Below are 13649 nucleotides of genomic sequence, written 5' to 3'. Positions count from 1 at the left end.
TTCTCTTCCTCTCTTCTCTTCCTCTCTTCTCTGTTCTCTTCCTCTCTTCTCTGTTCTCTTCCTCTCTTCTCTGTTCTCTTCTCTGTTCTCTTCCTCTCTTCTCTGTTCTCTTCCTCTCTTCTCTGTTCTCTTCCTCTCTTCTCTGTTCTCTTCTCTGTTCTCTTCCTCTCTTCTCTGTTCTCTTCCTCTCTTCTCTGTTCTCTTCCTCTCTTCTCTGTTCTCTTCCTCTCTTCTCTGTTCTCTTCCTCTCTTCTCTGTTCTCTTCCTCTCTTCTCTGTCCTCTTCCTCTCTTCTCTGTCCTCTTCCTCTCTTATCAGTTCTCTGTTCTCAACTCACCTGCAACTTCCCATCATCGTTCTGCTGTCTCACTGTTTGTCTGTAGACGCCCTCCCTCTCCTGTCTCAATCAGATGACTCAGCCACATTCCGATTTAAACATTCAAGGATCAATAAGCTGTATGACTTACAGATTGAGACTCTGAGAAAGGGAGTAAAGAGGGAGATATGGAGTATGACCATGAGTAATGCACCAGTTCTCAATACCACGGCCCTAATGGTACCCTGTTCCCTATAGTCCAGTGGGCCCTGGTCAGAATCATTGCACTATGTAGGGAATATGGTATCATTTAGGACGTAGCCCACGACCCAGTGCCGCCTTCCTAGAACTCACACCCTTCCTAGAACTCACACCCTTCCTAGAACTCACACCCTTCCCAGAACTCACACCCTTCCTAGAACTCACACCCTTCCCAGAACTCACACCCTTCCTAGAACTCACACCCTTCCTAGAACTCACACCCTTCCCAGAACTCACACCCTTCCCAGAACTCACACCCTTCCTAGAACTCACACCCTTCCTAGAACTCACACCCTTCCCAGAACTCACACCCTTCCCAGAACTCACACCCTTCCCAGAACTCACACCCTTCCTAGAACTCACACCCTTCCCAGAACTCACACCCTTCCTAGAACTCACACCCATCCCAGACCTCACACCCTTCCTAGAACTCACACCCTTCCTAGAACTCACACCCTTCCCAGAACTCACACCCTTCTCAGAACTCACACCTTTCCTAGAACTCACACCCTTCCCAGAACTCACACCCTTCTCAGAACTCACACCCTTCCTAGAACTCACACCCTTCCCAGAACTCACACCCTTCTCAGAACTCACACCTTTCCTAGAACTCACACCCTTCCCAGAACTCACACCCTTCTCAGAACTCACACCCTTCCTAGAACTCACACCCTTCTCAGAACTCACACACTTCCTAGAACTCACACATCCTGTCTGGCGTCTGCATCAGTGTCACACACCTCTATAGATCTGTCACGTGTGATGATGAGGATGGTGATGATTATTAAGCCTTATATCAAGGTAATTTGATCAGCAGCATACCACCCTGCATCCCACTGCTGGCTTGCTTCTGAAGCTAAGCAGGGTTGGTCCTAGTTGGTCCCTGGATGGGAGACCAGATGGTGTTGGAAGTGGTGTTGGAGGGCCAGTAGGAGGCACCCTTTTCTCTGGTCTAAAAAAATATCCCAATGCCCCAGGGCAGTGATTGGGGATATTTCCCTGTGTAGGGTGCTGTCTTTCGGATGGGACGTTAAACAGGTGTCCTGAATCTCTGTAGTCACTAAAGATCCCATGGCACTTATTGTAAGAGTAGGAGTGTTAACCCTGGTGTCCTGGCTAAATTCCCAACTTGGCCTTCATACCATCATGGTCACCTAATCATCCCCCCCCCTTACAGTTGGCTCATTCATCACCCATTCCCTCCACTCTAACTATACACAAGGTCGTTGCTGTAAATGAGAATGTGTTCTCAGTCAACTTACCTGGTTAAGTTCATTTAAAGGTATGTAAGGGATTCTGTAAACTAAAGTTCCGGTACAAAGTTAATAATTGTTACCATGTAATAATTTGGAATCAATAACAACAATGTTGTTACTGTAGAAATTGCAGTGCTATTACAAAGGTGTAAGAGAGCAGGGCTACCCAACCCTGTTCCTGGAGAGCTACCCCCCTGTAGGTTTAACTCCAACCCTGATCCTGGAGAGCTACCCCCTGTAGGTTTAACTCCAACCCTGTTCCTGGAGAGCTACCCCCTGTAGGTTTAACGCCAACCCTGATCCTGGAGAGCTACCCTCCTATAGGTTATAACTCCAATCCTGTTCCTGGAGAGCTACCCTCCTGTAGGTTATAACTCCAACCCTGTTCCTGGAGAGCTACCCCCTGTAGGTTATAACTCCAACCCTGTTCCTGGAGAGCTACCCTCCTGTAGGTTATAACTCCAACCCTGTTCCTGGAGAGCTACCCTCCTGTAGGTTTTAACTCCAACCCTGTTCCTGGAGCGCTACCCTCCTGTAGGTTTTAACTCCAACCCTGATCCTGGAGAGCTACCCTCCTGTAGGTTTTAACTCCAACCCTGATTCTGGAGAGATACCCTCCTGTAGGTTTTAACTCCAACCCTGTTCCTGGAGAGCTACCCTCCTGTAGGTTTTACCCCAACCCTGTATCTGGAGAGAGACCCTCCTGTAGGTTTTACTCCAACCCTGTAAAACCTAGAGGGTTGGAGTAAAACCTACAAGAGTGTATCTCTCCAGGAACAGGGTTGGAGTTAAAACCTACAGATTGGTATCTCCAGGAACAGGGTTGGAGTTAAACCTACAGATTGGTATCTCCAGGAACAGGGTTGGAGTTAAACCTACAGATTGGTATCTCCAGGAACAGGGTTGGAGTAACACCTACAGGAGGGTAGCTCTCCAGGAACAGGGTTGGAGTTAAACCTACAGATTGGTATCTCCAGGAACAGGGTTGGAGTAACACCTACAGGAGGGTAGCTCTCCAGGAACAGGGTTGGGCAGCCCTGTTTTAGCACCTATATGATACATTAGTACTGATCATTGATTACACTCAGCTTCTACTGAGGTACTAGGATGCTAGTGAGGTACTAGGATGCTAGTGAGGTACTAGGATGCTAGTGAGGTACTAGGATGCTAGGGAGGTACTAGGATTCTAGTGAGGTACTAGGCTGCTAATGAGGTACTAGGATGCTACTGAGGTACTAGGATGCTACTGAGGTACTAGGATGCTACTGAGGTACTAGGCTTCTACTGAGGTACTAGGATGCTAGTGAGGTACTAGGCTGCTACTGAGGTACTAGGCTTCTACCTAGGTACTAGGCTGCTACTGAGGTACTAGGCTTTTACTGAGGTACCAGGGTACTACTTGTCAAGTGGGTTGATGTTTTAGGCTAACATGTTTTTTTTTCACATTGACACCATCCCACGTGCCATACTAAAATACCATCCATACACCCACCACTACACCCACTAACCATCTGAGTCCATGCACCATTACGCACTAATACTACTGTTCACACTGTAATACCCAAATGCAGCATGCTTCAAATCATACTGTTGACTGTCCAAATCAGTGCTATTATAATTGATTGAGTCAGTAATATTTTATTTGAAACATGCTAGGATATGATAGCATGCTATGATATGATAGCATGCTAGGATATGATAGCATGCTAGGATATGATAGCATGCTAGGATATGATAGCATGCTAGGATATGATAGCAAGCTAGGATATGTGCAGTATAGAATGTAGCACTTGACAAAGCTTTTGTACCCCATTTTATGAGATTTTCAAGGTGGGATAATTAAACTGGCAATATAGTGGTTTGTTTCTAAACCACATATGATTAACTTTAGCCAGACCTCAGCATCGATTGGAGGTTAGCTTCCCAGGGAATACATAACGTTGTATTGAATTGAATTGGATGCCCATATCTCTACTTGTTGCATTCATCGACTCTAGTCTTCTGTTTGGCAGTTGGAACAGCAGCATTTCCTAAAATGCTTTATTTGATCAGTGTTTGATTCTGTTGTCTGTATCTCCCAGATGTATTTTCTAATGTTCTTCTAGGTGTTCTGATTCTATTTCCATGGAATCTCCTGTTCTGATTCTATTTCAAATCAAATCAAATCCAATTTTATTTGTCACATACACATGGTTAGCAGATGTTAATGCGAGTGTAGCGAAATGCTTGTGCTTCTAGTTCCGACAATGCAGTAATAACGAACAAGTAATCTAACTAACAATTCCAAAAAAAAACTACTGTCTTATACACAGTGTAAGGGGATAAAGAATATGTACATAAGGATATATGAATGAGTGATGGTACAGAGCAGCATAGGCAAGATACAGTAGATGATATCGAGTACAGTATATACATATGAGATGACTATGTAAACCAAGTGGCATAGTTAAAGTGGCTAGTGATACATGTATTACATAAGGATGCAGTCGATGATATAGAGTACAGTATCTACGTATGCATATGAGATGAATAATGTAGGGTAAGTAACATTATATAAGGTAGCATTGTTTAAAGTGGCTAGTGATATATTTACATCATTTCCCATCAATTCCCATTATTAAAGTGGCTGGAGTAGAGTCAGTGTCATTGACAGTGTGTTGGCAGTAGCCACTCAATGTTAGTGGTGGCTGTTTAACAGTCTGATGGCCTTGAGATAGAAGCTGTTTTTCAGTCTCTCGGTCCCAGCTTTGATGCACCTGTACTGACCTCGCCTTCTGGATGACAGCGGGGTGAACAGGCAGTGGCTCGGGTGGTTGATGTCCTTGATGATCTTTATGGCCTTCCTGTAGCATCGGGTGGTGTAGGTGTCCTGGAGGGCAGGTAGTTTGCCCCGGTGATGCGTTGTGCAGACCTCACTACCCTCTGGAGAGCCTTACGGTTGAGGGCGGTGCAGTTGCCATACCAGGCGGTGATACAGCCCGCCAGGATGCTCTCGATTGTGCATCTGTAGAAGTTTGTGAGTGCTTTTGGTGACAAGCCGAATTTCTTCAGCCTCCTGAGGTTGAAGAGGCGCTGCTGCGCCTTCCTCACGATGCTGTCTGTGTGAGTGGACCAATTCAGTTTGTCAGTGATGTGTATGCCGAGGAACTTAAAACTTGCTACCCTCTCCACTACTGTTCCATCGATGTGGATGGGGGTGTTCCCTCTGCTGTTTCCTGAAGTCCACAATCATCTCCTTAGTTTTGTTGACGTTGAGTGTGAGGTTATTTTCCTGACACCACACTCCGAGGGCCCTCACCTCCTCCCTGTAGGCCGTCTCGTCGTTGTTGGTAATCAAGCCTACCACTGTTGTGTCGTCCGCAAACTTGATGATTGAGTTGGAGGCGTGCGTGGCCACGCAGTCGTGGGTGAACAGGGAGTACAGGAGAGGGCTCAGAACGCACCCTTGTGGGGCCCCAGTGTTGAGGATCAGCGGGGAGGAGATGTTGTTGCCTACCCTCACCACCTGGGGGCGGCCCGTCAGGAAGTCCAGTACCCAGTTGCACAGGGCGGGGTCGAGACCCAGGGTCTCGAGCTTGATGACGAGCTTGGAGGGTACTATGGTGTTGAATGCCGAGCTGTAGTCGATGAACAGCATTCTCACATAGGTATTCCTCTTGTCCAGATGGGTTAGGGCAGTGTGCAGTGTGGTTGAGATTGCATCGTCTGTGGACCTATTTGGGCGGTAAGCAAATTGGAGTGGGTCAAGGGTGTCAGGTAGGGTGGAGGTGATATGGTCCTTGACTAGTCTCTCAAAGCACTTCATGATGACGGATGTGAGTGCTACGGGCGGTAGTCGTTTAGCTCAGTTACCTTAGCTTTCTTGGGAACAGGAACAATGGTGGCCCTCTTGAAGCATGTGGGAACAGCAGACTGGTATAGGGATTGGTTGAATATGTCCGTAAACACACCGGCCAGCTGGTCTGCGCATGCTCTGAGGGCGCGGCTGGGGATGCCGTCTGGGCCTGCAGCCTTGCGAGGGTTAACACGTTTAAATGTCTTACTCACTTCGGCTGCAGTGAAGGAGAGACCGCATGTTTTCGTTGCAGGCCGTGTCAGTGGCACTGTATTGTCCTCAAAGCGGGCAAAAAGTTATTTAGTCTGCCTGGGAGCAAGACATCCTGGTCCGTGACTGGGCTGGGTTTCTTCCTGTAGTCCGTGATTGACTGTAGACCCTGCCACATGCCTCTTGTGTCTGAGCCGTTGAATTGAGATTCTACTTTGTCTCTGTACTGGCGCTTAGCTTGTTTGATAGCCTTGCGGAGGGAATAGCTGCACTGTTTGTATTCAGTCATATTACCAGACACCTTGCCCTGATTAAAAGCAGTGGTTCGCACCTTCAGTTCCACACGAATGCTGCCATCAATCCACGGTTTCTGGTTAGGGAATGTTTTAATCGTTGCTATGGGAACGACATCTTCAACGCACTTATTACGTATTTCCATGGAATCTCCTGTTCTGATTCTATTTCCATGGAATCTCCTGTTCTGATTCTATTTCCATGGAATCTCCTGTTCTGATTCTATTTCCATGGAATCTCCTGTTTTGATTCTATTTCCATGGAATCTCCTGTTTTGATTCTGTTTCCATGGAATCTCCTGTTCTGATTCTGTTTTCATGGAATCTCCTGTTCTAATTCTGTTTCAATGGAATCTCCTGTTCTAATTCTGTTTCCATGGAATCTCCTGTTCTTATTCTGTTTCAATGGAATCTCCTGTTCTAATTCTGTTTCCATGGAATCTCCTGTTCTTATTCTGTTTCCATGGTATCTCCTGTTCTTATTCTGTTTCCATGGAATCTCCTGTTCTTATTCTGTTTCCATGGAATCTCCTGTTTTGATTCTGTTTCCATGGAATCTCCTGTTCTAATTGTTTTTCCATGGAATCTTCTGTTCTAAATCAAATTGTATTTCCATGGAATCTCCTGTTCTAATTCTATTTCTATTTCCATGGAATCTCCTGTTCTAATTCTATTTCTATTTCCATGGAATCTCCTGTTCTAATTCTATTTCTATTTCCATGGAATCTCCTGTTCTAATTCTATTTCTATTTCCATGGAATCTACTGTTCTAATTCTATTTCTATTTCCATGGAATCTACTGTTCTAATTCTATTTCTATTTCCATGGAATCTACTGTTCTAATTCTATTTCTATTTCCATGGAATCTACTGTTCTAATTCTATTTCTATTTCCATGGAATCTACTGTTCTAATTCTATTTCTATTGAATCTCCTGTTCTAATTCTATTTCTATTTCCATGGAATCTCCTGTTCTAATTCTATTTCTATTTCCATGGAATCTCCTGTTCTAATTCTATTTCTATTTCCATGGAATCTCCTGTTCTAATTCTATTTCTATTTCCATGGAATCTCCTGTTCTAATTCTATTTCTATTTCCATGGAATCTACTGTTCTAATTCTATTTCTATTGAATCTACTGTTCTAATTCAAATTTTATTTCCATGGAATCTCCTGTTCTAATTCTATTTCTATTTCTATGGAATCTCCTGTTCTAATTCTATTTCTATTGAATCTCCTGTTCTAATTCTAGTTATATTTCCATGGAATCTACTGTTCTAATTCAAATTTTATTTCCATGGAATCTACTGTTCTAATTCTATTTCTATTTCTATGAAATCTCCTGTTCTAATTATATTTCTATGGAATCTCCTGTTCTAATTCTATTTCTATGAAATCTCCTGTTCTAATTATATTTCTATTGAATCTCCTGTTCTAATTCTAGTTATATTTCCATGGAATCTCCTGTTTTAATTCTAGTTCTGTTTCTATGGAATCTCCTGTTCTAATTCCAGTTCTGTTTCTATGGAATCTCCTGTTCTAATTCCAGTTCTGTTTCTATGGAATCTCCTGTTCTAATTCTAGTTCTGTTTCTATAGAATCTCCTGTTCTAATTCTATTTCTATTTCTATGGAATCTCCTGTGTGTCTGTCTGAAGATTCCAAGCTGAATGGGGAGGCGGCCAATGCAGCTCTAGCCAATGAGGACTGTCCTCATATAGACCAGGCCATCTCGCCAGAGGAGATCTTCAGCCCCAGTGAGAGAGAACGGCCTTGTTGTCTTGTCACCACAGCTGCAGAACGACCCAACCACACAGGGGGTAGAGTCAGGAGGGGTACGTACACCTACAGTAACAGCCAAATACAGCCCAACCACACATGGGGAGGAGGGAGGAGAGTTACGTACTGTAACAGCCAAACACAGGCCACTATCAAACGTGTTGCATTCCCTACGACTTGATTATTCATTATACAACGTCAACCCGTGGCCCAACACACACAGACACAGGTTGACCTTTATTGTCACGAGTCTTGTCCTGGAGCCAGAACTGAGCGATTTCCACTTAGATAGGCCAGCTGCAAAGTTAAAATAGGCTACATTGTAAAAAATATATGAAAATAAAAATGTGCTTGTTGGTCATTTAAAAAAAATCAGATTCATTCATCTCCAGCACCTTCCCAACATCAACTAATGTGAAAATGGCACATTTCTAAATAATAGTATCTCCAATGACATCACAACCAATTAGTAGGCAATACCTCCTCATAATTGGTTAAAATAGCATGATTCACACAGATGAATGTCATTGGATAGAGGAAGGTTTAAACATTCCTCTATCTTTTTGACTACAAAACATAGAAACGTGACATTTTGACATATGTTGGAGTGATGCTGGAGATAATGAAGTTGAATTTTCCCCTTTAAGGTTAGGGTTATGCATTAGGCTTAAAATCTGATTTGATGACTTTGTGGCTGTACTAGCTAGTGATTCTGCGGAGCTGCTTCCAGAACAATATTCATGACGAAAACCGCTAACCTGACACACAGACAGACGCACATGCATGTGTAGACACACACACAGACACACACACACACACACGCATGTGCACGTGTAGACACAGACACACACACACACGCATGTGCACGTGTAGACACACACACACACACACACACACACACACACACACGCATGTGTAACACACAAACACGCACATAGGGCTTGGCAATATATTGTGAATACTGGTATACCTGTATGGATCCACATGCCGGTATGGATTTTTTTTACAATATCGTCTATAACGATATTTTTGATAAAGTGCTAATTTGAATGAAAAGTGTCAGCTTTGTCCTAGTTTGGTTGAGTAGAAAACCATCAGCATGTAAAAGACATTAAAAATACGTAGAACTAATGTGTTACCATATAAGGCACATGCACTATTGATAAAACATATTGCAAACTTGTATTATTCTGGAACATAAAATACCACAACACTGCCCAAAATTAGAAACATATTGGGATATTATGTTTTGGTGATATTGCCCAGCCCTACACACACACACACACACACACACACCTGCATTCTGGGAAAACCCAGGGTCTCATTCTCAAGGGTTCCCTGATCACAGTAATACAACAATCAAAATACAGAACAAAACAAAATGTAAGAATAACAATTACATTCCTCAGCCACGAAGTCCTCAGACCCTAGGTCGTTAACCAACTCTTTAAACTCCCAGAGCAGCACCCACCACACCCTAGGTCGTCAACCAACCCTTTAAACTCCCAGAGCAGCACCCACCACACCCTAGGTCGTTAACCAACTCTTTAAAGTCCCAGAGCAGCACCCACCACACCCTAGGTCGTTAACCAACTCTTTAAAGTCCCAGAGCAGCACCCACCACACCCTAGGTCGTTAACCAACTCTTTAAAGTCCCAGAGCAGCACCCACCACACCCTAGGTCGTTAACCAACTCTTTAAAGTCCCAGAGCAGCACCCACCACACCCTAGGTCGTTAACCAACTCTTTAAAGTCCCAGAGCAGCACCCACCACACCCTAGGTCGTTAACCAACTCTTTAAAGTCCCAGAGCAGCACCCACCACACCCTAGGTCGTTAACCAACTCTTTAAAGTCCCAGAGCAGCACCCACCACACCCTAGGTCGTTAACCAACTCTTTAAACTCCCAGAGCAGCACCCACCACACCCTAGGTCGTTAACCAACTCTTTAAAGTCCCAGAGCAGCACCCACCACACCCTAGGTCGTTAACCAACTCTTTAAAGTCCCAGAGCAGCACCCACCACACCCTAGGTCGTTAACCAACTCTTTAAACTCCCAGAGCAGCACCCACCACACCCTAGGTCGTCAACCAACCCTTTAAACTCCCAGAGCAGCACCCACCACACCCTAGGTCGTCAACCAACTCTTTAAACTCCCAGAGCAGCACCCACCACACCCTAGGTCGTCAACCAACTCCTTAAACTCCCAGAGCAGCACCCACCACATTCTAGGTCGTCAACCAACTCTTTAAACTCCCAGAGCAGCACCCACCACACCCTAGGTCGTCAACCAACTCTTTAAACTCCCAGAGCAGCACCCACCACACCCTAGGTCGTCAACCAACTCTTTAAACTCCCAGAGCAGCACCCACCACACCCTAGGTCGTCAACCAACTCCTTAAACTCCCAGAGCAGCACCCACCACATCCTAGGTCGTCAACCAACTCTTTAAACTCCCAGAGCAGCACCCACCACATCCTAGGTCGTCAACCAACTCTTTAAACTCCCAGAACAGCACCCACCATCCTAGGTCGTTAACCAACTCTTTAAACTCCCAGAGCAGCACCCACCACATCCTAGGTCATTAACCAACACTTTAAACTCCCAGAGCAGCACCCACCACATCCTAGGTCGTCAACCAACTCTTTAAACTCACAGAGCAGCACCCACCACACCCTAGGTCGTCAACCAACTCTTTAAACTCCCAGAGCAGCACCCACCACATCCTAGGTCGTCAACCAACTCTTTAAAGTCCCAGAGCAGCACCCACCACACCCTAGGTCGTCAACCAACTCTTTAAAGTCCCAGAGCAGCACCCACCACACCCTAGGTCGTCAACCAACTCTTTAAAGTCCCAGAGCAGCACCCACCACACCCTAGGTCGTCAACCAACTCTTTAAACTCCCAGAGCAGAACCCACCACACCCTAGGTCATCAACCAACTCTTTAAAGTCCCAGAGCTGCACCCACCACACCCTAGGTCGTCAACCAACTCTTTAAACTCCCAGAGCAACACCCACCACACCCTAGGTCGTCAACCAAATCTTTAAACTCCCAGAGCAGAACCCACCACACCCTAGGTCGTCAACCAACTCTTTAAACTCCCAGAGCAGCACCCACCACACCCTAGGTCGTCAACCAACTCTTTAAACTCCCAGAGCAACACCCACCACACCCTAGGTCGTCAACCAAATCTTTAAACTCCCAGAGCAGCACCCACCACATCCTAGGTCGTTAACCAACTCTTTAAACTCCCAGAGCAGCACCCACCACATCCTAGGTCGTCAACCAACTCTTTAAACTCCCAGAACAGCACCCACCACATCCTATGTCGTCAACCAAATCTTTAAACTCCCAGAGCAGCACCCACCACACCCTAGGTCGTCAACCAAATCTTTAAACTCCCAGAGCAGCACCCACCACACCCTAGGTCGTCAACCAACTCTTTAAACTCCCAGAGCAGCACCCACCACACCCTAGGTCGTCAACCAACTCTTTAAACTCCCAGAGCAGCACCCACCACACCCTAGGTCGTCAACCAACTCTTTAAACTCCCAGAGCAGCACCCACCACACCCTAGGTCGTCAACCAACTCCTTAAACTCCCAGAGCAGCACCCACCACATCCTAGGTCGTCAACCAACTCTTTAAACTCCCAGAGCAGCACCCACCACATCCTAGGTCGTCAACCAACTATTTAAACTCCCAGAACAGCACCCACCATCCTAGGTCGTTAACCAACTCTTTAAACTCCCAGAGCAGCACCCACCACATCCTAGGTCATTAACCAACACTTTAAACTCCCAGAGCAGCACCCACCACATCCTAGGTCGTCAACCAACTCTTTAAACTCACAGAGCAGCACCCACCACACCCTAGGTCGTCAACCAACTCTTTAAACTCCCAGAGCAGCACCCACCACATCCTAGGTCGTCAACCAACTCTTTAAAGTCCCAGAGCAGCACCCACCACACCCTAGGTCGACAACCAACTCTTTAAAGTCCCAGAGCAGCACCCACCACACCCTAGGTCGTCAACCAACTCTTTAAAGTCCCAGAGCAGCACCCACCACACCCTAGGTCGTCAACCAACTCTTTAAACTCCCAGAGCAGAACCCACCACACCCTAGGTCATCAACCAACTCTTTAAAGTCCCAGAGCTGCACCCACCACACCCTAGGTCGTCAACCAACTCTTTAAACTCCCAGAGCAGAACCCACCACACCCTAGGTCGTCAACCAACTCTTTAAACTCCCAGAGCAGAACCCACCACATCCTAGGTCGTCAACCAACTCTTTAAACTCCCAGAGCAGCACCCACCACATCCTAGGTCGTCAACCAACTCTTTAAACTCCCAGAGCAGCACCCACCACATCCTAGGTCGTCAACCAACTCTTTAAATTCCCAGAGCAGCACCCACCACACCCTAGGTCGTCAACCAACTCTTTAAACTCCCAGAGCAGCACCCACCACACCCTAGGTCGTCAACCAACTCTTTAAACTCCCAGAGCAACACCCACCACACCCTAGGTCGTCAACCAAATCTTTAAACTCCCAGAGAAGCACCCACCACATCCTAGGTCGTTAACCAACTCTTTAAACTCCCAGAGCAGCACCCACCACATCCTAGGTCGTCAACCAACTCTTTAAACTCCCAGAACAGCACCCACCACATCCTATGTCGTCAACCAAATCTTTAAACTCCCAGAGCAGCACCCACCACACCCTAGGTCGTCAACCAAATCTTTAAACTCCCAGAGCAGCACCCACCACACCCTAGGTCGTTAACCAACTCTTTAAACTCCCAGAGCAGCACACACCACACCCTAGGTCGTTAACCAACTCTTTAAACTCACAGAGCAGCACCCACCACACCCTAGGTCGTTAACCAACTCTTTAAACTCCCAGAGCAGCACCCACCACACCCTAGGTCGTTAACCAACTCTTTAAACTCCCAGAGCAGCACCCACCACATCCTAGGTCATTAACCAACTCTTTAAACTCCCAGAGCAGCACCCACCACATCCTAGGTCGTCAACCAACTCTTTAAACTCCCAGAGCAGCACCCACCACATCCTAGGTCGTCAACCAACTCTTTAAACTCCCAGAGCAGCACCCACCACATCCTAGGTCGTCAACCAACTCTTTAAACTCCCAGAGTAGCACCCACCACACCCTAGGTCGTCAACCAACTCTTTAAACTCCCAGAGCAGCACCCACCACACCCTAGGTCGTCAACCAACTCTTTAAACTCCCAGAGCAGCACCCACCACACCCTAGGTCGTCAACCAACTCTTTAAACTCCCAGAGCAGCACCCACCACACCCTAGGTCGTCAACCAACTCCTTAAACTCCCAGAGCAGCACCTACCACATCCTAGGTCGTCAACCAACTCTTTAAACTCCCAGAGCAGCACCCACCACACCCTAGGTAGTCAACCAACTCTTTAAACTCCCAGAGCAGCACCCACCATCCTAGGTCGTTAACCAACTCTTTAAACTCCCAGAGCAGCACCCACCACATCCTAGGTCATTAACCAACACTTTAAACTCCCAGAGCAGCACCCACCACACCCTAGGTCGTCAACCAACTCTTTAAACTCCCAGAGCAGCACCCACCACACCCTAGGTCGTCAACCAACTCTTTAAACTCCCAGAGCAACACCCACCACACCCTAGGTCGTCAACCAAATCTTTAAACTCCCA

General features: G+C 46.3%; 1 protein-coding gene across 1 annotated transcript in view; it reads left to right on the top strand.

Annotated features, from left to right (window-relative positions):
- Nucleotides 1-13649, top strand: part of kcnc1b (potassium voltage-gated channel, Shaw-related subfamily, member 1b) — a 78616-nt gene that overhangs the window by 51738 nt on the left and 13229 nt on the right. Inside the window, 1 exon segment of the mRNA XM_042322003.1 lies at nt 7827-8003. Within this exon segment, the coding sequence (XP_042177937.1) occupies nt 7827-8003 (177 nt within the window).

This window comes from Oncorhynchus tshawytscha, linkage group LG01 (genome assembly GCF_018296145.1).
Source record: "Oncorhynchus tshawytscha isolate Ot180627B linkage group LG01, Otsh_v2.0, whole genome shotgun sequence".
NCBI lineage: Eukaryota > Metazoa > Chordata > Actinopteri > Salmoniformes > Salmonidae > Oncorhynchus > Oncorhynchus tshawytscha.
This window is presented reverse-complemented; position numbering and strand designations above follow the sequence as displayed.